The sequence below is a fragment of the Netta rufina genome (assembly GCF_964035555.1).
Source record: "Netta rufina genome assembly, chromosome: 2".
NCBI lineage: Eukaryota > Metazoa > Chordata > Aves > Anseriformes > Anatidae > Netta > Netta rufina.
Window position 1 is genome coordinate 79872018 of NC_140124.1, and position 24514 is coordinate 79896531.

General features: G+C 41.3%; 1 protein-coding gene across 1 annotated transcript; it reads right to left on the bottom strand.

The window, feature by feature from the left end:
• Positions 1-2304: 2304 nt before the first annotated feature.
• WRNIP1 (WRN helicase interacting protein 1) lies at positions 2305-24259 on the bottom strand (the record flags this gene model as incomplete). Its single annotated transcript, XM_084281643.1, has 7 exons — positions 2305-2996; positions 3475-3554; positions 4393-4548; positions 9458-9687; positions 15328-15572; positions 16627-16818; positions 23783-24259. 7 exons carry the CDS (start codon positions 24257-24259, stop codon positions 2721-2723), a joined length of 1656 nt encoding a protein of 551 aa, XP_084137769.1. The 3' UTR covers positions 2305-2720.
• Positions 24260-24514: the final 255 nt, after the last annotated feature.

Genomic DNA, 24514 nt, shown 5'->3' on the forward strand with positions numbered 1-24514 from the left:
TGCTAGACACCTGAACAGCTCACAGTTTACACTTACTGTATTTTCTTTGTAATATCAGGAATGAGGATTGATCCTTTGTCGGCATTTAACAGAACCATCTTCTGAAATTTCTATTAGTGCATAACTTGTCTATAAAATTACATGAAAGTCAATCCCCACATCTCCATCCCCATACATCACATCATACATCTATTGGTAAAGAATATTTCATTACCTTCATAAGTCTCACCTAAACAAACAAACAAAAAATCCTGCAGTTTCTAGAGAATTTACATATTCTCCATGTTTTTGTCTTTGTTCCCATTTATCTAAATATCTTGAAAGGGCAGAGACAAATTCACAGAAGTATTTTCTACCCTACTAAACCATCCCATTGTGATGAATACAGGTACTTATCTGAGGAAGAACACACAGAAGCGCATAAAGAATCTGACTCAAATCCTCTAACAGTAAACACCCATTTGATCAGTTTAATTTCAGAAACATTTATATTACTGTAATCCTTAACTTAAGTTCTATGCTTTGTTTGTGGAGTACAACTTAATATGGCTACCACCAGGCTGGGAAACTCAGAATAAAATCAATTTCAATACAAGTAACATTTGGTCAAGGAAAGACAGTAATAATTTTTTTCATGAACTGTTAGCAAAGATTTTTTGGGTTGTGTACTGAAAAACTTTCATCAAGGCTAGAGTCCAGCAAAGTATCTTAACACATAAGAGCAATCAGCTGGATTTCCTCCTCCAGGAAAGTTAGCTTCCTGACTTGGAACCACATCTTCAGACCACAAGCCTCCTGGTCTGCAAAAGCTGCTCTGAACGAACTCCAGATGTACAGTCGTGGCATCCCTTTTGATCTAAGCTTCATACAGCACCAAATACCTCAACTGTCAAGAATTGTCTGCAACTCGTGTGTACCAGGTAGCCAGCCAGCAGGTGGCTGGGTTGTATCACACATGCAGCACAAGAAAGATGCAAGGAGCTCAGTATCAGTTTTCCTCCCTCCCTAAAAAATGAAATCTTCATTTACAAATTGAGTTAGGTATCTGAATTTAAAGTTTTTAAGAACTGTCAAATACTGCAAATGATATAAAGCAGAAATCATTGTTCAGTGAATATAACATATTTGGAGAAAAAAAGATTCAGTATAATAAAAAAATCTGTAAGTAAACCTTTAGGAGGGGATTTAGTACCTTTCTGGCACCTCTCCTCTCAGAGAGGTCAGCAGAGCCACATCCTTCATTTAGTGGGGACGTAATATTAGTAGCAGAATAGCAAAAGATGATCAGAAGTTATACATAAAGCATGCTAAGTTTTGATTTCAGCACATTTGATTTTCAACACATAAACTAAGCAGGATCAGCAAAGGAATTCCTGATAGCCATCATGTAACCACTACAGGCCTGGTACGAAAAGTATATGGGGTATGTAGCAAGCAAATCCTGAGTAATTATTAAGCAAATCTAGCTGTAACTGCAGTGTGCTCTTGTGCAGGAGGCAATTTTCAGCCTCCTTTACACATCCTATTCATTGGTGGCCAGTCTATTCCATGTTGCTTTAACAAGTGCAGACAGTTGCCCCATTGGCTACTCAGCATCTCAATAATGAAAATCTTCGCAGCTAATTATCTACTGTGATTCCAGCCAAAAATGGTCCTCTTATGCTACCCAAGAAGTAATTATTATAGTCGTATGCTGTTTCAGCAGTTACTGGCTTTTCAGCAGACCAGACCACTGCACACTTACGATAGAAGAGAAAAAAAAAAAAAAAAAAGAAACCAGCACTTAAATGAAGGAATGCTGTCAACATCCGGGACACTGCCATGACCTTATGTTCCACTTAACAGAAATATTCAACCAACAATCCTGGATGTGGATATGTTTTCATTAGAGAATTTAGCTTTATCTTCCTGTTATAACAGCAGGAAGTCAATTTTTATGTCTCAACTTCCCAATTAAAAACAAGCGGAATTGCTAAAACACAACTCAAAATATGCGAGGGTGTTTTGCTACCAGAAATTTCCTTTTCAAAAGCATTTCTCAAAGTGTCATGACACAGTAACAATTTTAAGTGACGTAACTTTAAAAACAAGCATAATACAGCCATTTTCATGACTATTCTACTTCCAGAATCATTTTGGACTTGCTGTGGAAAGTAGGCATGATAAAGCTAAAGGAATTTAAAACTTTCAAAACTACAGTAATGTCACAAGAACATTTAAACATATGCAAAGACACTTTTCAACAACTTTATTGGTTTAATAAATGTTGTTGCACAAAATTTCTCTGGAACATCACGAAAGAATTACAGTGTAATTATATTTTGCTTATAATATTTTAACGGGGAGGTACAACTTTTTTTTTTTGAAAATAAACATTCTAAAATTTTGAAATGGATACTGATTTTAAAAAGCAGCATGATAATATTCCTTGTCTCTCAGCAAGAGTAAAAAATACAAGCCTCATTGTTTTGCACCATTAAATTTGAACCAGGGGATGACAGTACTATATAGGCTAAGTTTACTTTTGCATTTCCATATTGCTTAAGTGGAATTGCTTACAAAACTACTTTGGAATGACAGCAGTAAAATGAGAAGTATCTCAGAGGCTCAGTGCTTTGATACTTTCAGCCTTAGGAATACAGGGCTGAAACTATACAGGGAATTTTCATCCCAATATACATTTAGAAATCATAAAATGAAAAACATTCAGAGCAAGCCCATCATGTTTTTTGTTCCTTAAAGAAGTCCATTCCTTTCAGCTCTTCTGGGAGATAGTCCTGTTCTACAGGTTCCTTGTACATGGGGTTATATTTATAGCCTTTACCATAGCCCAAGTTCTTCATAAGCCTTGTTGGGGCATTTCTCAGGTGCAGTGGAACAGGTGGTAGAGGTCCTGTGTGCATTCTCAGACATTCTTTCACATTGTTGTAAGCCTTGTACACCTCTATAGACTTTGGTGCTCTTGCAAAATACACTACACATTGTGCTAGAATGACCTGGAAACGAGAAAAGGGAAAGCGTTAAGTGATTTCTTTTAAGCTGTTTGGGAAAGGAACTGTTATTCAGACATTTTGTGCAGCTTGAGAAGGCCTTTATTTTTATACTGACCTTGCGGGCTAGGTCAGTGAATATTATTAAACAACAATTCAGTTCTTTATGATATTGGCTCCTAGAAAAGAATAACTAATTTAGAATGTCAGAATATATGACTATTTGTAACGGAGGGAAAACAGAAGAGATAGATAAATATGAAATTAGTTCAAACACCACTTTTTAACATCAAACATGCAGTGAAATTCAAACTACAGCTTCTATTTTTAGAGCTACAATGCTCTGTTACTCAAAAAGTGTTGTGCAGAATGAGCAAATAACTAAATTTACCTTGCCCTTGCAATCTCTGTTTCTTTTTTACAGTTAGAGCTAGGTTTTACAATTTACAGTACTTTTATATCAATAAATTAAAGAAGCCTTTACCTCACATTCTGGCATTCCAATGAAGTGACAACCTTGATAGGCAGCAACTGCTTGTGTTAAAGCCAAAGGATCTGCCAGTCCTGCAGAAAAGGATCAGATGAAAGCAAGTTAAAGTCAGTTTACTTTAATTACCTTTTTTTTTTTCCCCTTCTTCTAAGAAGGACAATTATTCATGCACACTGCAAAGGTGCTGTGTCAGATGGCAGATCATCTGGTACAATACTTGAACAGTACATAAGATATACTTTCTTCATCCAAAACCTTCTTTTTTCCATGCTGTCTTCCAAAACAAAAACCTGAATTTTGTGCCACACAGTGACAGCCTGAGCAGTAGCAGATAGTGTATGATTCACTTACTTTTTGGAATTGAAAAAGTGGGGAAATGTACTGTATAGACTTAGCTTACCCAAATCTAGTAACTCTTCACCCATCACATGCACTAAAAATGTTGCTGCATGTATTACTTTGGAAAACAAAAAGAAGATGCCTTAAAACTACAGAGCCAGCTATCAAATCTGAAGTTTGTATGCCAGGATAGGCTTTTAGCTTCCACAATTACTAAAACAAATGAACAGAGAAAAACCCAGACATCCCTGAAATACACATTCTCTGTGACACCAGTTTATTAGAGACCTACAATCATCACCAAAGCTGGAAGAATATATATTAGTACACTGTCAAAACCTAACCTCAAGAAAAATCTTTGTTTTTCCTGCAGTAGATAGTCATCGCAATGACATCAAACACAGGTTTCGGTGTGCATATACTAAACTTTTGTCAGGTATTGTGCATTTCAGTATTTTGTACCTATTCCACATGTAGCATTTATTTCCCCCCTGTACCAATCTTTGGAAACCAGAATACTGGAAGATCTGAATTCAACATAATATTCCAACATGAAATACTGCAATCGCTTACCTATATCTTCACTTGCAAATCTTACCAGCCTCCTCGCCACATAGAGTGGATCCTCACCACCCTCAAGCATTCGAGCAAGCCAGTAAAGGGAAGCATTTTCATCTGAGCCTCTCATAGACTTATGCAGGGCAGAGATGCAATTGTAATGTTCTTCTCCTATTTGGAATGGGTGAGAAGAAATGTACAAAGCTATTTGGAGGAAATCAAGTGAGATACATTTAAAACAATAGAATATATTTTACCAAGTCACAGCAGGTAAACATAAGCTGCTTTTTCAAGTTCTTTTTATGCATATATCATTATGTTGTTCATTCAGCAATGAAGATGCTGAAAACAACCAGAACCATTCCACTAACTATATAAGCATATCAGAGCAACAGCAGATGAAAAGGAAAGTTTTTTTTCTTTTAAACATTACAAGGCAAACAATTTTATTTTGATATCCTATGACCTTTCCTTCAAAAGTAGGAAACAAAACTGGTATTTTAAGCAGTTAGGAAGAAGATCTTGTATCTCCTAATTCACAATAGGTAAAGTACAAGAATGTATAAACCATCAAACATTGATTTTTGACAAACACATGTAGGTAGCACTGAGGAGGCAACAGAAGAGAAAAATGTTGTGTACACTGGTGGTATTTTAGAAAAAGATATTTCACATCAAATAAATTTTAAAAATGAAGCGTGCAGTAAATGAGATGTGAATTTGCTATATTATACATGGAAAAAAGAAAATATTGCTGTAATTATATAATGACGACACTACAAAATTTGGAGGAAATAGGATCACAGCACACAGCCCTGACAAAACCACTACAAAATCCTCAGCTCAGATGTGGACAACTGCACCCTTTTAGGAAGGGCCCTGAAAATTATAACCAGTTCAAACAACATCAAAAAAATTAAAAAGCACCACCTCCAACAACAACAAAGACCAACCAACTATCTGAAATACCAGACTGCTAACTAAAAGGGAAACAATGATTTACAAAAAAAGTTTTGTTTTTTTTTTTTTTTTAACGTTAAAGCTTAATATAAGATTATTATATGAATTCGAAGCAGAAACAAAGCCACTTCACAGATATTTTAGGGCTATTGTTAAAAATAGGGGGGGCAATATTAGAAACACTGAGACCCCTCTTGCTTGCAACTTTTTTGCCATGCAGCTGGGTTTGATTCTTATGCATATCTTTTAATCAAACCTATAAGAGTATTTTGCTGTGATATGGTTTTTAAACTCTCCACATAATCTGATTTTTTTTTTTTTTTTTTTTTTACTTCTCAAAGTGCCTGGCATTCCTTGGCTCACAGCTAACCATATTATGAAGGCAACTGGCTGCATGCACAGCCATCTGTTAACATTTCTCTTCTTCCTACAGCTAAAAGGATTTACAGCCTCAGGGCTGTATCAGAACACATCACTGTCATTTATAGTCCCTGCAAAATAAAAGGCTGCACATATTAAGAAAACCAAAGCCTCCATACCAATGCAGTTGCTCCTTTCAAAGTCAGAAAGACTTCCACCTTCCAGATTAGAAACTGGGCCCATCTTCCAGTGTTGCTGCTCATGCTGCACTGCGGTTCTGTGGGGAATTCAGAGTGTGCACTCCCCGAGTACACAGGCCTGCAGACAGCTATTTTTGATAGGACTGCACACAAAGAGCCCTGCGGTATGTAGTCATTACTCATGCCAACATAAACAGCGTATCTGTGCTCTGTCATAGCACTTGAGTTAGTGGCAATAAACCCAAGCAGCTGGACTCGCATCATCATCTTGGGAGAGGCGTCCTTTGGTCTCTCAAAAGGAAGACAGCCTTTAAATATCTTGAAAGGTTGCATTTGCCTGGATTTTTGCTTTTTTTTTTTTTTTGGAGGGGGGGGGATGAAGTGCTTTTATACACTGCTTGGGCTACTGTAACATGTTGTGCCTTGGAATGCCAACTAGAGAGGCAGAAGGAATCCAGTGGATAGGTTAGGACTGGAGACACCAACCTTCAGAGTACATGGCTGAGCAAGGGAACAGTTTCCTCTCTTTATTTCCTTCCTCAGAGTTATGTGTGTGACTGACTTACCAACATAATGACAATATTTATATACTGGACAGACTTATTCAGAAAACCTGCGGAATTATTCTTTAAACCTCTTTGTCCAATGCATGTAACTGTATATTTTTCCTTCTGTTGAAACTGTGTTTTATGAATCTTTTTTAAATATGCAGTTTATACTCTATTAGATACCAGGAACAGTTTAAAAAAATTAGACAGATCTCTTTGGAGACCCTGTGTTTATTAGCCCTGTTTCTCATGCCAGTTAGCCACTACATAGATTCTGGCCTTACGAATTCAGCTTCCAGAGATACATATGCAAAGTTATCACTGCTGCTCTGCATCCCAGATGCCTCTTGAAATCAAATCTCTGAAGAGTTTTTGGAATCAAAACACAACTGTTCTATTAAGTTCCCACACAAGCAAATACCTTTCCTAAGAGAAACAAGACACTTCAGAAAAGGCTTCAGGGAAGATGGTATTTTCTAGAGCATCTAATGTATACAGACACATAAATCATGCTGATTCTCACTTTTGTGCCCTAAATCACTTGTGTGCTTCAGAAGAGTTTTCCAGATAATTTAAGATGTTAATTTCTCTAAGGTCTTATTGGTAATAGACAGGTTAAAAAAACAAACAAACAAACAAACAAAAACTTATTCACTGACCACAGTTAGTGTCTGGACTCCTTAACCAAGCCCTAATTATAGCGAGCCAAAGCAATATAACAGTCACTGTCTCACATTATTTTCTGTCTTAGTCAAAGGTATATCAACTGCTCACTGATAAAGTAGAGAATAAAGCCTTGGAAGAAAGGCTGAAGTAACAACATTGGTAAAAAGCCTTCTCGTTCTGGCCCAGCAGAAAACAATAAAGCTGGCAAATACAACGGAACAAGACATCTTCTCTTTCCTCCTTCATAAAATAGGGTGGCATAACATTACAGGTTACATTCTGTAATCTGGAACACCTTATCTTCATCTCAACTGTTTCTCTTCTTTACCAAAGTTAATTACCACTGTTAATACATAGATGGAGACAAAATCTTGCAATTAGTCTGATTTTTATTTTTGGTATTCACTATTAAAGCACTGGAAACAGCGAGCCACAATACATAAAAGGAAGAAGAGACCATACAAATCTTTCTTAAAAATCAGGTCTTTGTCCATCTGTAGTTAATTCATTTAGCTGCTGCATCATTTTCTCCAAAAATCAAAATAAAAAGGAACTACAATTAAAAGCTAAAATATGACTGAATACTTTGTTTTCTCCCACATTGTAAGGGCTGCAGGCTGTTCCTGGCAGTGAAATTTGACTGGTGGTTTCTTTGTTCTGCCAGCTAAAACACAGATTACCTACGCAAAAATCTTGGCTGTACCCAAATCAAAGCAATAGGCCAATGACTGGATTAAGAATAATTTCCTTCCTAGACTACTCGGAGAGAGTACATGAAGGCATGCATGACCATATACATTTGGCAAATACTGCTTAAGGTGAGCAAAACTAAACCAAATAAAAACTGGATTCCATATTTAAGATTGAAGCCCACTTTTTTTTTTTTAAAGAAGGCTGTAGATTCCAGCACAAGGACTGAGATTCAAAAAGTATTGAAGCATACTACAAAAATATTAATATTTATACAGTAGCCTCTATCCAGAAACACTTTATACATGAAACATAATAGCTATCTCTATTGTTGCCAGAAGTGATCAATCCAGCCCCAGACTATTCTATTTTGCAAAGGAAAGTTTAAAGGCACATACCCAGGCAACTTGCTACTGTGACATTAGCAATCACAGGCTTTTTACTATTTATGCAGCCAAGAAAGAGGATTTTCAGTGCTGCCACCCACCTCTGAAAGAAAATCTGACAAAAACCACACAAAGATCAAAAAGAACTATTGACACACACCACCTAGACTTCACGCAGGCCTTAGGTGGAGGCACTCTACCATCTCTAACTAAGCAAATAGGCAGAGGATGGCTGGGAGCAATGGCCACAAATGAGTTGTGCGACTGCAGCCACAAGGCAACAGCAATCACACAAGGGACCTACACAGCACATGAGAGTCATACCAGTAAACTGGTCAGATTTTCCCCTTCCTCCTTCTCCCTACCCATGACTTCTTTCTGCCAGATACGCCATAAAAATGTTTCTTCTCCCTCCCCCTCCCTAACCTTCCCTTCTCAGCTGCCAACGTATCCATATCTGCACAGCTGACTTTTATTGACAATGAGCCATCATTTCCTCTTTGTAGCAAGGCTGAGAGCAGGCAAATGCATTGCAAACAACCTCTACAAATTTCACCACAGCTTTTAAGCACTGACAGTTAATTCAGCAGATCAGATACAGTGGAAAAACACTGCCTGGCACAATTGTCTGATACTATGGCAGAGTAATTCAAGCATTGCCGAAGAACTAGCACATGCATTCAAGGCGATTCGTGTAATTTCAAACATTCAGTCTCTGGCCTTTAACCATCTGCATAAATAGGTACAGGCCAGCTCCTATGGTGCCTAACATTGCCAAGTTACAAGTAGAGCAAGAGTGGTTACCCCATTAAGAAGCCTGAAATGCAATTAGATTTATGTAACCTGTACTAAGAAGGTTACTAAATTCATTACCTCTAAAAGCAATTATAAAAATATAAGCAAACTACAACAGAGCATTTCCAACCCTCCAAGAACAAATCTCATCAAAATACTACTTCACCCTGCAATCCTCTTAGACCTCAATATTCTAATAACCTGAAGGAACAAAATAATTTCACCTGTTTCAACTGTTAGAAGGACTGCAAGCAAGTCTCTCAACTAAACTATGCTTCCTAAGCAGTACGAGGAAACTATTTAGAAGGAATTTCTGGATGAGCCTGCTATACCGTAAAGGAAATGCAGCTTTTTAGGCCAGATTTCAGTACAGCCACTGCTTCACCAGAGCACTTGGTATGAAAGAGGGAGAAGCAGTGGGAATTACAGAAGCTCTTCAGAATGCTGCATGGTGAAAACTGCATCAGCTACCCACCTGCTCGGTCATATAGGATGTGAGATCGTTGTAGACCTTCCTTTACATGTTCTTCTGTTATCAGAACTCCATCAGCAGAGCATCCTTTGGCAGTACTCACAGGAGTGGTCTTCCCTGCTGCCAGCCTGGCCTGAACTGCTAACTGAAGTCCGTTCAATCCAGTTCTTGCATCACCATCACAAAGGTAGGCTAGGGTACTTAGAGCCTTCTCCTCTATGTACACTGGGAATCTGCAACAAAATGACAAGATGTTATCCCAGATGTTATCTCATTGTGTATTGTGCTAGATACTACCTTTCTTTGCAAAGTCTGCTGAGAGGCAACTGGGCTTACGTTTTGTCCTTAACTCATCATCATGATTAAGCACTGCAGAATCTGGGATAAAATTGTGAGATCCCACCCCTCGACCGCCTGTCTAATTCATGTTAAATACAATGGCAGACAAAAAAAAAAAAAAAAAAAAAAGAACAGAAGCTCTCATCTATTTGATTTTTTTTTTCCTTGAGATTACCTCCTCTCACCAAGTTCAGTGGAAACTAAGGGTAGGTTTTTGCCAGAAGCGCAGTTCTGGCACCGCCATTTGAACATCACGAGGTTTTACTCCATCAGCATTTCATAGCTAGCAGTTAGAATTCCTTGGGGAAAGGAAAATGAGGAAGCTACCCAAATGTGTGAGATAATATAGTGATGCACAAAGTAACTATCGAGTATTTGAACTAATGGTTACTGACATTACGAGCTGTTATCACATGTTCTTTAAAAAGCTATGGCAAGAAGCACTGATGTAAATCATAAAGCATATATGCATCCCACCTTCTTATTTGAAATGGTGACAGGTACAGCTTCAGTCACTGGGGTAGAAAACCTATTGCAGCACAGAGAAAGGCTGTGGAAATCCCAGAAGAAATCCCAGTGCACACAAGTCCCTGTTCTTGCCATCCACTGCTTTAAGCACACCAGGGCTATGAGAAGGCATCATAACAAAAAGGCTGAATTCCAGTGACCACACAGCATAAATGAACAGGACAGGAACAGCTGAGAAACGCAGGAACAGGTGAAGGCTTTGCCATGGTCTCGTAGCTGATCTATGGCAAATCTGGGAAAGTAGATTTGCCATCTCTTTCTCTAGGTTTTCATTCACTGGGTTGCAATCCCTGCTCCCAGTGCTATGCAAACCACCCTGACTGCACATTGCACATGCACATTGTTGAGTATTTGACCCTCAAACTTCAGCTGCATAAACAAGTTAACTGCTAAGGTGTTTGCCAGACATGGGACACTGCTGATTTGAAAACAGAAGCCAATGGAGTTAAAGCATGACACAAATAATCACCTTAACCTGGCCATTTCTAGTAACTGGACTTGGAGAAGGCAATTTCTTATGAAGCTCTCGTGCACCAAGTTATTAGGGATTCACCAACAGCCCTGCACCTCATTCACCAGAGAGATTTACTGCTGCTATTACCAGTGGTTTACAAAGAGATAATGCCAGGGTTCCCAGACATGCAGCTCCACTAATCTTCATTATTTGGCCCACCCCTTTATGGGGCTATGAAAAATGCTTTTGTTAAGCATGCAGCAGCTGCAAGCAGCTCTGCAGCTACAGGTATTTGAGCAGCTCTGAACTCCCCCTTATTCCCATGCTAGTCAGAAGTAGCCTGAATGGCAACGTTAGCTTCCAAAAACTTGCACTTGGTGTTTGAAACACCCTCTGTGTCTGAACAGGGAAACAGCCGAGTGTAACACCACAGTGCCTTAATTCTGTCAAGTAGCTTATACATCAAGGTACTTAGAAATCAAGGTGTGATGCCTTCCACATACAGGCAAGCTGCTCGTGGTATATTGATGAAGGCAATGATTTGAAATAATGTAATGCTTCCCTAATTCCATAATTAGGGAAGAATCAGCTCAGCTGAGAATTTACAAATAATATTTTATACTCAGAATAAAGTGAATTCAGTTAATTTTTCTAAGAAATTAAGATCTTAAATCTCATCACTCGCTGTATTTGACATTTTTAAGCCCATCCCATTCTCAGAAGCTCAGGCACCCTACACCCTTTTGCTTTACCCTGACTTCCCCACACCCTCAAACTCTGAGGCAGAACAACTCCCACAGGTCCTGACCTCTTCACAAGCTCCTGAACCTCTTGCAGATGGGCAGACTTGTATTTTTTTCCCTCTCCAAAATTAACACAGAACACCCCCGGATGCCAATGCTTAATGTTACTACCTCGTAACCAACGATACTTGGAGACAAAAATAAAAACAAGCCACCAGGGACACCCCAGGATCTATCACTCACTGAGCCGAAGGTGATATACTAGCTCAAGTAATGGAAAACTACCACCATGGGGTAATAAATCATTCTTCCAGTTCCCTCCTTAACACAATATCCTCAACACGGTTTGTGCCAAGAACCAATATGAAGCAGCATCAATTACTTATAAAACCTGTACACAACCAGTGTTTGACACAATGAGAGCAGATGCAAGGAAGTCTAAGCAAGGACAACCTGTACAATGAAAGATTTAGAAGTAATTGAGCAGAGCATGCGATAAAGCATCCACTGCTGCTTTCACATATAAATCAGTATTTTATTGCATTCATAACGCAATTATTTTCACTACAGTTGCTCCTGGACAGATTGAAACAGTTTTATGGGCAAATATAATTCTTTGTCTTAAACGAAGTTGTATGATACCAATTATTCACAGCCTTACAGCACTGTCTTTGAAGAAGGCCTCATCCCAGCAACTCTATTTTCAGCAAGGAAATTAGATGGGTGTTTCAAAAAGGGAACAATTTTCAAAAGGTACTCAACGCCCAAGATCCAAAGGAAGCCCGTGTTAAATATTGATTTATAAACCAGCAAATTCAAAACCTGTCAGTACTCGTAGTATAGCCACTAACGAGCTGAATTGCGTGATGTCTAGGCTTGCCAACAGCAAACTGGGAATCTTTCGTTTCAATCAGCTGCATGCCTTCTGGGCTACCGAACTTCAATACATTAATCTAGCATCCAGTTTACCATCTGACAAATCAGAGAGAGCACTCTGAGGGCAGCACCTAAAAATAATAAAAAGCCAAGAATGAAAAGAAGAATTTGATTTCCTCTGTCAGTGACACAGCACAAGTGCACTGCATCAGTGTGTAACTGTACAGTTTGTGCTGTTACCAAGATGGCTAAAACAGTCAAAAAGCACAAGCAAAATCTCAGCAATATAAAGCATCTTTCATGCTCACGTCTCCTTACTTTTCTTCTTCATGACTGTAAACTTCCTTTCATAATCTCCCCTCTTTTAGTTTACTGCAGGCTATATGAGGCACCATTTGATGGCAGCAAAGCTGACGAAGATGTAACACAAAGCACATCTTATCCTAAAGAAATCCAGTAATTCATACAAAAAACATTAAAGAAACTTTGTAAGTGCAATGACATCACGCAGAAAAGGATACCAAATTCTGTAATGGCTTCCAGTGGTTCCAGTTCAGCTTTATGGCAAGAAAAGGATACAGTGGGATGAAAAAAGCCAGGTGATCTAATCCTATGAGAAACCTTCAGCAACAGAGGAAGCAAGACAAGAGAAAACCACTGAGGAAACTTAAGGAAACAGATTCTAGTAGAGCATGCTTTCCATTTGGGAACTGCTGCACATGCACACAATGCAGAGGCGGTGACACCTGTTGAATCATTCTGCAGTGGCTGCATTATCACTGAGCTCAGAATACACCTGTAGGAACTCTGGAAGACCCACCCTCACACTGCTCCTCAAGGTAAAAGAAGAGTCTGCAGAGAATCAAGCTCTTCTTCAACACCTCATGTAGGTCAAACATCATGTCAGAAAAGTGTTGTGATACCATCTGATAAAGTGATTCCAAGGAGCACATGCAGAACTTCATACTGCATGTGGTTTGGACTGGGAAACTCACTCCTTGAGGAGATTAAATCCATAACACAATGTCCATGCCTCTTCTGTCTTCTGGCTGGATCTCTGCATCCCTTCTAAGTGGGTTTGCCTCACATATGGGGACATGCTGCCTTACAGCACCTTTTCCAACTCTGGAACAGATGTGAGCACAGTGAACAATCAACTCCACTGTAATTTGTGACATACTATTGTTTATTCTTCAGGACAAAATGAACTCTTACCTGCCTGCATCTAACGCTAGCCCTGCTTCACAGAGATAGAGAGGTAAAGAGATAAGAGATACAGCTGCCCCTGCAGAGTGGTAGGCGGAAAGGAAACGAAGGATCAAAAATGGCACAGAGAGTGAAGCAAGAAGGAATTAAGGAGACCAAAAACTGAACTATGGTAAGGGACAGAGTGGATTAAAAAAAAAAAAAGTCAATCTCAACAGCAACAGTATGTATCAACTACAGACCAAAATCAGATAGTGGTGGGAAAGATTAAAAAAAAGTTGAACACATAACTGTAACAAAAGCTCTAAAATTCCTAATTCTATTTTCATTTTAAAATGCAGCCTGGCTCCTGCTTAGTCACTGGTATGGGGCACTCTCTCTTCATGGATAGACTTCTGAAAGCATGCTAGTCTGACAGCCTGCCTGCCAGACTTCTCTCAGTTTGATTAAGCACCACACCACGCTGCTTAAATCATCCATAGCTAACGGAAGGTTACAGATACGGGAGTCTAGCGAAACCCAAACCCAAACAACTGCAGCTGAAACTATGCCTTCCACTTTAATCCCATACATAAAGGAAAGTCTCCAAACCCCAGCCAGGGTGTAGCCACAACCACAGCTGTGCCACTACATTAAGGATGACATGCTGCACTGCCCTCTCTTCTGAAAGTCACACTGCTACAACACGCAAAAGCCATAAATGAGTAAAAGTGAGGCAGGGAAAAAAAAAGAAGGGGGAAGGGGGAAAGCGACAGCTTTTATTTCCTGCCCTGACCTCAGCATTCAGGTTATCACTTCTTATTGATTCTGTTCTGTGATAATGCTAAAAGGAAAAAGCATATTCCCTTCTATTTATTGTATGAAGAGTGCCTGCCCAATTAGCACCGCATTAATGAGCTGTAAATTACTAGCAGTACACATGAGCATCTCCATGAAGAAACTGTAACAACATCTTGCATGAAAGTAGCAGAATCAAGCATTACTCTTATTTGCCAGCTAGCCATTTCAGAAGGCAGATACATGTCCATAGGGGATCTGTCTTGACCATGGTATTTCCAAAAACTCTCCCAAATGTTTAACACGACTATCTGGTTTGGACAAAAAGGGTCAGACAAAAACAAAATATATTTTAAGATAATCTACTAACATCTCACAGCAAACACCCTCCCCAGCATACTGTAAATCATACCATGGCACTTATGCTGCAGCTAAAACACAGCAGTACTCTCTCTTGATCTCATTCAAAAAAAATTGTCAGAAAACAACAAATTTCATCTGGCACTTCCAAGTTAATTTAACAGGGGACGCCCCATCTGCCACTTAATGGTAATGCGATGCTTTTACAACCACTAACAAGAAGTAACACACATTAGGACGCGACAAAGACTCGGTTACACACTTGCTTCCACAGCAAATCCCCAGCAGCAGAATGGATTTAAATATCCTGGGGGGGGGTGAGTCAGGAGCTACAGATCCAAGTATAAAACTCTCTCCTAATCCAGACGGTGAGATTATGTTTTGGATGGAGAGCCAGTGCTTTGAATTCTCTCTCTCTCTCTCTCCTGTCACCCCCCCCGCCCCTGCCATATGCTGCCACCTCTTTTCTTTACTATCAGAAGTGGCTAGGGTTTCTCTTCCCACCCCCCAACTGCTTCATCCTCTCCCTGGCAGGCAGTCAATTCCTCGGGCTGTGCACGTTAACACCCTGCAGCCCATAAAGTACTCACTCCGAGCTCTCGCTGCTGCTGCCAGTTGCAGAGCTGTCGTGCTGGTCGGCTTTGCCCAAAACCTGGACCCCTAAGGACCTGACGGCCCGCATCAGAATCGCCTCCATCGCCTCCACCGAGAGCTTCTCCAGCACGATCACCCGGCATCGGCTCAGGAGCGCGGCATTGACTTGGAAGGACGGGTTTTCTGTCGTCGCCCCTATCAGAGTCACGGTCCCGCACTCAACGTGAGGAAGGAAAGTGTCCTGAGCATGGGAGGGAAGCAGAAAAACCTCATCTCAATCAATGACAACCTGAAGCATCCCATGTGAGTAGGCTGTCTGGCATTTTCAAATACTTTTTTTTTTTTTTTCCCTCTGGTGTTTTGAGTCTTTGGGCTTCCTGTTGATGTGACAAATAACCTCACTGACAAGGCACCTCATCTGTTCGGCTAATTAACTGATTTAATTTCATGCACAGAGCACACTGTGGGCTGCTCACCTTGATAACCCATGCCTGCACTGAGAATGACCCTACCAGCTGAAAAAGGAAGCATCAAATATCTGCAAACTTTTAGTTTATGTGACTGTTTTATTGTTTGGCAATCAAAATACCAGGAAAACATCTAATATAACAAATAATGAGGCTACTTCTAACTCCTTGAACCAATATTTAGGGCTACATTTTTTTTTCCTACTACCTAATTGAACAGGACATCTCAGAGAACTGTAGGATCAGAACATGGTTCCATATAAAAACTTAACCAGCAGGCCAAATTTTGATCTTTCCATGGCATGACTAAAGATAAAAATACCTAGGAAAAAATAAAAAATAAAAAAATACAACACTCAGGCAATGGCTGCAGCAACATATTATACCAAAGTACCATGCCATGCTTTAATGTTCTGTTTTCACAGAGAAGAGTGCACAACATTAAAGCAAATGCATACATCCACATTCCAGACCTCTTTAAGGGTAACATGGAATTTAATCCCCAGCATGGAGGCTGAAATGAAGATATGAACAGCAAACGCTACTAACATGACTTTGGAGAAATAAAATTTCAGGAAAACATCACACAGAGCCCAGCATGCAAGTCAGCTGCAAGCATGGCTCAGCCTTTTATTTAAATCTTCAAATCACAGCAATTTCACACTGATGCTTGGAAGTTAGTTATGAATTTAATTTTCGTAACTCTAATTTATTTACTACGAATGTTAAAATCAAAAGCCCAAAGCGAGCTACCATCTTAAGGCAAAGTGGGGAATTTTACCGAAGTTCTGACAAAGGCTTTTTCCAAAAAAGCGATGTAGTACAAACCTGCTGGGATTTGTTGAAACGATGGATCTCGTCGATAAAGAGAATGGTTTTTCTCTTGAAGAGTCTTTTTTCATTCTGGGCTTGACTGATGACATCTCGAACATCATTTGTCTTGGCACTCGTGGCTGACAGCGTCACAAACCTTGCGCCGGTCTTTTTGCTGCTGTTGGCTATGATGTGTGCCAGGGTGGTCTGAAAGAGCAGTAGGAGCTAGCCTTGTAACAATCATTTTGGATACAGAAAGTACTAATGCGCAGACAGTATATAGAGAGCAAAGCTATATATTTAGGACATAGGGACAGTGCTGACAGTTTAGAGAGTAGGATATTTTAGTTCACGCTATTGTGGCTGCCAATTCCACCACTGCATTTCTAGGGCCTGCACTTTTAAGTATCAGTCGCAATATTTTAAGTGCCAGCAGTGACAGCTGCCACCTTCATCACTGAAGGAAAACTCTTCTCCAAAGACGCTGTTGTCACAGAAGATGGGTTGACTACAATTCACCACGCAACTATTTTGTAGAGTACATTAAAAGAATGAAGAGCTGGACCATTCCAAGATACCTGCAGAAGAGCTTACAGTGAAATTATTTAAGAAAGAAAAAACTGCATTATGAACTAAAGCTTTTTCTATTTCCACCCCTAGTAATAATTATTCAAAAAGCAGCTCTCTACAAAGGCATGAGTGTTAACAGTGAAAAATTACATGCATAATTCAGAAAATATAACTCTAAATCTAAATAGTAACCAAGTGCTGGCTCAGGGAGGTAAAGGGCTGCTGGCTGGACAAAACATTGCCTGGTTTTAATGAGCACTCACATTGTTTCCCTTTCCTTGTAGACAACTCCTTCCCAACACAATTTATTTATAGGGAATTTCACTGCACCCACTGAAGCAGAGAAGCAGCCTGCAGCACTACGTTGCACACAGATTGAGTACACTTGAACACAGGCATAGTTTTCAGTCCTTCCTTCACTATTCCCCTTTGTAAAGGCAAGAGTATCTGCATGTCTTGAGCCTGGCACCTCTGTTTCAAAGTACTGCTAGAGAAAAACAGGTGATTCTTCCATCAATCTTGCTTCTTGTAAAGAAGGAGCCCGAGGAGACTGAAGCCAGGAGAGCCTCAGCAGCTGAGGAACAGGACAGGTGCTGACAAAACTGCTTCAGAAGATATTCTAGGTACTCAGGTTAATGCAGCAAGTGCTCTAAACCTGATCTTGTGGAGAGACTGCAGGAGCAACCACCTACCAGAACTTCTGTCTCCTTAATGGATTTCCACATCCCTGAAACAGCAACCAGACAGAGATGAGAGAAGGGAAGCGAAGGGGAAGGATATATAATTATTTATCCTTGCTTTAGCTTTAGTAAGGGATTCCTGACTGGTTTCAGAAGAGGTGTCATTTCATTTCTTGATGCAAGATACGAATCCTGTGTCGGATCCCCTCTCATCTGCTGGAGCTCAAAGCGCCAGCCCCTTCCCTCCTGAGCATGCTGCAGAAGACAGGACTGGGACGATACTCTGGGAAGTGCTCACAGCCTACAGACATCAGGGAGGGCTAGAAGACCAGGAAAAAAAGGCGATACTTCAGACTTTGCTAACAGAATAAAACCATAAAACTAAAAGTTAGTGTTTCCTTACAAAAGGGACTTAATTCAGAATGGACCTTTGGAGGATTTATCCATACCTTGAAACCACTGAAAGCGTGGAAAGCACCAATATATCAAATCTGAAGATGAAAAAGAAAAACCTACCTCTTCTTTCTCTAAAAGTAGCAGTGGCAAGAGAGGAAAAAAAAAAAACAACAACAACCAAGTGGCTATTCTTCTTATAGCTCCACTTCAACTGGTAGCTCACGCTTCATCAACATCAGGTCTCAGAGATGAAGGGCCTAGTTACAGTCAGCATAAGTCTAAGAACATGTCTAAATTGAGGCATTCAAGTCTGCAGAGATCACTTTTTCTACACCCAGAGTGAACATTTTTTTTTTTTTTCTATCAACCAGCACAGCTGGTATTGCAAAAATTGTGAGTTTTGACTCACAAGATGTATGAGTATAGCAAATGATAGTCATTAGCCAAAAAGAAACTGATTTTAGCTGAAGCCCGATCTATTTTCCTGCTTTCTCTCAAGCAGAAGCCAGTATTATGCTACACAAAAAGTCAAGAACCATGACTCATTAATAACCTTTAACTTGAGCCTGCAGTCACTTATTTCCAGATCTACCACACACAGGACACCTAAATACCAAAGCTCTCCTCCACTGGAAATTTCTTCATGTCAACCCAAATTAGGACTTCCTTCCCCAAAGGCTGCAACAGACCAAGATTTAAACACCAAGATTTGTTTCCTTGCTTGGGCAGCTCTCTTTGAACGTAACCTGTTTCCCCATTCTGTGCTGCCACTAGTAAATACAACCTCACCTCCAGGGCTGGAAGAAAACAGGAAAAAAAATCAAGCACAAACGAAGCCTGTCCCACTTATGCTGATGTTCAACGACTTTATGTTACTAATTGGAAACAAGGCGGTGGTTTCATTTTCGCAGCTTTTTACCAGGTGATTAAATAACACCCGCTGTATTAGCTCACCACAGCCTCTTCTAAAAATTAAGTGATAATGCCCAGCTCTCTTCAGAAACCAAAACTGAAAAACTTGGAAGAGTAGTGTATATGGGGGGATCATATGAATCCCTAGTCAAGAAGTTGCCTGTGAAACCTAAGGTCATCCTTACCTCACTGCGCTGGCAGATCTGGTAGACCTTGTTAATGAATCTCAGGCAGACCTTGCTAACGAATCTGCCTGTGGCTTCCTGTTCACGGAGCCTTTCCCCGTCTGTTCTTAACTTGCACGAATTTGGCAAAACAGCTGTTGCAGATGCTGGTCAAAAAAAACACACCGAGCCTCAGGTGTCATCATGTTGCTTGATGAGCAGTCACAACAGGCCATGCCTGGTTGCACAGCCTCGTGGAGGGTGCCAACAGCGCCAGCACCCTTAGATTGCAACTGGGGAAGCAGCTCCCTGGGATACAGCTTAAAAAAATGGGGTCTGTCCTATCCAACACCGCTGAGCTGAACCCAGGCTACCACGCCGTGTCACAAGAGACACGGGCCATGAGTCAGGTTATGCCTAAAGGAAATTAGGACAGCAGAGGAGCATGGCTCGGGGACACTGCTTATTGAAATAAATGCAATCAAAAGTGGCAGCAGTTGGCATTTATATAAGGGCAGATGCTATTCTTACTCCTCTTGTTTGGTTCCTCGCACCCCAAATAGCCCACAGGGAGACTACTGGAGGAGTAAGGTGTCACTGAACAACAGCAAGTGGCTTCCAGCACTTCCAAAATCCAAGCCAGACCTGGCATAAACAGAGGCAAGGTCACTGCGTGGCGTTTTCTGAAGCAGAGCTGTGCCTCCATTTGCTCCATCCAGGTTTCTTTCATTATGCTTTGCAAACGCAATGAGCCAACTCCACTCTTCTCAGAGAACTACACAAAGTTATTGCTAATTTAAATTGACATATGCGAACTCAAGCACGCAGTATTTGAAGACTTCTCCCATGAAACTGCAAAGATGAACCCATTTTTGAGCTGTTCTGAACTCTTAAGCTCCTGTAAAAGACACCGTGCATCTTCAGTTTAAGATCTTACTTGCCACCTGTGTTTGTGATGTTGTTTACAGGGAGCAGGTTCCAGCTACTTGTTGTCTTCTTTTTTATCCCCCCCCCCCCCCCATTAAATGACACACGTAAGAGGGAATGTTTACCATACTTAAAAACAGAATGTTCGGGTTTATAAAGCTTAAACCATATCTGTGGCAGCAAAATTATTCTCTGCTCAAGTTACTCGTGTCCCCCCGCTAACTCTACTAAAATTGGTGCCCCCGTGGCAGACAGGCAAAAATGTAAATCCCTGCATTAAGGTGTCATAAATCACAGCGCAGCTTACTCGGATTACACCAGGATTCATACAGGCTTTGAAAAATTTGCGTAGTCAGGATGAATAAGCTAACTGTTCACAAGTTAATAACCACGACATCTCTTTGAGGCAGCGTTTCTTCTTCTAGCCTGTGTCTGGTCAGCTTCTTAAAGTGGAAAACACATTCACGGGTTTAACACTTAGTAGTGACAAATTTTTTTTTTTAAATGGAGTCAAAGCAAGTTCAACTAAAGCACTTTGGCTTCATAAAATGTTAGGATGACAAAATAAAAGTACAATGACCATGCTCCCTTAAAATAAGAAGGCACAATACAAACAAAAACCCAGACTAACTCACAGAAGTATCCTGATTTTGTCTTTTCATTTTTGATTGTGCTTCCTTGAATATTCAAGTGCACCTGGGACAAGTTAACTTGATCAGCCCAGTACAATGCATTTTTAATCAGGTACTGGCTTTGTTATCTTCATAATAAAAAAATCTCAAAGTATTCTTGACCTTCAACATCAAATACGTTTGCAGCAGTTTAATAGCAAAGATTCTCCTCTTCCTCAGAAAAAGTCTGTTGAACCACACCACTTCTCATAAAAGCCCAGACTGACCAATAATGCATAAATTCATTTGAAATTTGTCCCCAGGGGTTAACTCAATGTCCACTTATTTTTTGACTCAGTCCTGTCCTACCCTTTTTAAAAGAAGTATTGGTTAACGTGGTATTTGGCTGTAGAAATGGAAAAAAAAACATAGATGGAGAGCAATACCCAGATTGCACGGGTAGCAGGAGAGTGAAGAAGTCTAAGAAGTCCAAATGACCACCTTACACAGCAATTTGGAGTTTAGACCAATGCATTTAACAATATTCCTTTTAGCATCTACCCACTAATGTATGACTATTTTCTTTGACGGGCAGAGCTTAGCATGTGGGCTTGTTACATTTGAAGCTAGATAATACAAATATATAATTTGTTAATATTTTTCCCACTGTGCAGTAGAAAAAGTTTTCAACTATCAGCCCAATGAAGTCCTGAGGCAGTGCTAGTACTTTTCTCTTTCACAAGATCAGCAGACAATTTTTACCATCCTTATAGGGAAGGATTTTTAACCTTTTTTTTTTTTACCTTGCATTTTAAATCTCTAAGGACAGGAATTAAAGCAAACACAAAAACAAGTGAAGTACAGAACTTTCAGCAACTTAACCAAATCAAACACTTCTTATGGAGAAGAAGGCCTGAAATGAAATTTTACTCCATCGTAGAAATATCGGCAAGCATCAGTGAGGGGAAACATTCAGCGTTTTGCAGTAGAAGTTCCTGGTTCAGCCAGGAGTAGATGGTCCTGACACTTCAAAAGAACACGTTAAAAGCTAGGTGAAAGAGCAAAGCCTTAGAGCTACTTGTTGAGGGGCAACCTAGAAAAGAGATGAACTAGCCAAGAGTTTAAGTATTTGGAGAGCGAGTAACAGACTTTGGAACTGTTCCTGATGGGGCAAAAGGGACAGTCCTTATGCAAGTCCCTAGTCTAATCTGATGACCAGCTGAATTTGGTGAAAAGCAAGCTTACTAAATACACCTCCACTTGTGGTATATAAGCAAGGTCCTGAGAAAGGAGAGTGAAAGCTGTGTTACTACAGACATGAAACTGACCACTCGTCATTCAGAGCCTATCTTAGTACCACAGCAGGTTCCAAAAGCCTTGCAACACAACTAAGTTGTCACCACCTCATGAACAAGCACTTCTACAGGCTTTCAAAGAAGGTGCATTCATCAGAACACAATCCAAAGCCTACTGAGTCCAGATCTAGTTTCCGGAGACTATATGTGGCCCTCACTTTGTGACCAAAACCAAAGACAGAATGACATGGAAAAAAACAAACAAACATGAAAGTAGGTCCCTGAAAGTTACTTATTAAATAAACTACTAGACTACTAAATAACCCAAGAGTTTAACTCCACGTCTCTCTCCAGCCACCTTAATCCAGTCCATCTACCTCCCCTTTAATAAGTTTGTAGAAATCGCTTTTCTTTACCTCACATCCTCAGGTTTTCCTGATGTTACCACGGTATTTTAAAGGAAGCAGCAATTATATAAGCTCACCATCTGTTTCTTTTCAGGTGCATGTTATCTAGCCTAAACAACCTACTGCATCTTTGCCAACAGTGTCCATCTATTGTTCTCATACCTGCTCCTTATTAACTGTAATTAACCATGATTATTATGCAAATACCACACACACGCAGTCTCTATCTTCAAACAAGTATACTAACAAAAGTGGGCTGCAATTCTGTCCTTTTAACTCCTCTGCTAGCACTAATTCATTAGTCGTTACTTTCCCTATCCCACCTTTCGCATATATGATCTCATTCATAGCCAGGACATCTATACATATAATATGCAAAACACAGAGCTGTGTACACGTTAGCCTGACAGAGGTAATTACGTATTTTGTTTAGGTCCCCCTACCAAAAATTGGGAATATGGGGAAAAATGGCAAAATTAAGCTGAGATCTTTGAGTGCTCCCACTTGAACACACTCGAGCCATTTATTTGGCCTTGCTACAGCTGTGGACCCCTTCACTATTGTGTTGCAATTACAGTCCCTTTGGGGATTTACCACAGCCTGCCCCAAGTTATCTTAAAAGAGGCAGAACAAGAGCATGCAGTAGCCAGGACCTGCGACCAAAAGCTGGAAGGGCTGACCGCTTTTGGTTTGCCTTTTTGAAGATGGATGAGTGCCTGGCACAGCGTGCCTAACCCCTGCCTTAGCTCCCTTCCACACTAAAGGCTTTTCTTGTCAGGAGACAGAATTTGTGGGCAAAACCAAAGGTGTGCTCACAAACCACGTTGTAGTAAATATGCCAGTATCACACCCCTTCTCCTCGATATTTGTATAGATTTTCTTGCTGTTTTCAAGCTTCCCAGCTTCTGCACACTAGTAATGGCTCTAAAGTTTACTAAAACAAGCCTGCTGTCTGAAATCAGCCAAGTTTGGGAGCGTGGGTTGCTTACATTTTATTCTAGAGGCAGGCTGCGCTTTCGCAATCTCTGCAAAAACTAGAGGGCATCAGTCAGCACGAAGCCAAAATAATACACGGGGTGTGGAAAAACAGAACAAAATGCGAGAGAATATGGAAAAAAGGGGCACTCTCAGGGGGTTGATGGGGCTTGGAAAGGCACCAGAGAAGGCGCTGGGCGTGGAGCCCCGGGACTCCGCCGGCGGCTCACTCACCTTGCCGCATCCCGGCGGCCCCCAGAGGATGAGGGAGGGGATTTCGTGGGACTCCAGCAGGGACCGCAGCAGGGTCTGGGCTCCCAGCACCCGCTCCTGCCCCACGTAGTCCCTCAGCGTGTCCGGCCGCAGCCTGTCGGCCAGGGGCTTCCCCTCCAGCTTCTGCGCCAGGCTGGCCCCGCGCAGCGCTGCCCCCCCGCCGCCCTCCTCCGGCTTCTCGCCGGGGGCTCCGGGACTCTGCCCGCCGCCTCCGCGGCTCTTATGGAAGAGGGAGAAGACGGGGGCGGCCGCCGAGGGGGTCTCCCCCGATGGGACGGCGGCGGCGAGGCGCGGCTTCTTGGGAGGGGGCGAGCAGCCCCGCTCCGCATCGCCCTGCCCTGCCTGCAGGCAGCGGTCCAGGTGCGAGTTGATGAGCGCGCCCGGCAGCTCCCGCAGGCACACCGGGCACCGCACCGCTGCCCCCTCCTCCTCCTCCATCGGTCCCTGTGCAGGGCAGGAAGCGAAACCGCTCGCCCTTCGCCTCCCGCAGCCCTTCGGGAGCTGTAGTCCGCCCCTAGCGGCTGGAGGAGCCGCAGGGAGCCTGGCTGGGGGCATAGGGCTCCGAGCCTCATGGCCAGCTCCCCGCACCCCGACAGCCCCGGGGCGAAACGGCCGCCGCGGGCATGGGGCGAAATGGCGCCCTCAGGGGATCGGGTCCGCGCAGCCATAGGAGCCCCGGTGCAAATCCCTCAG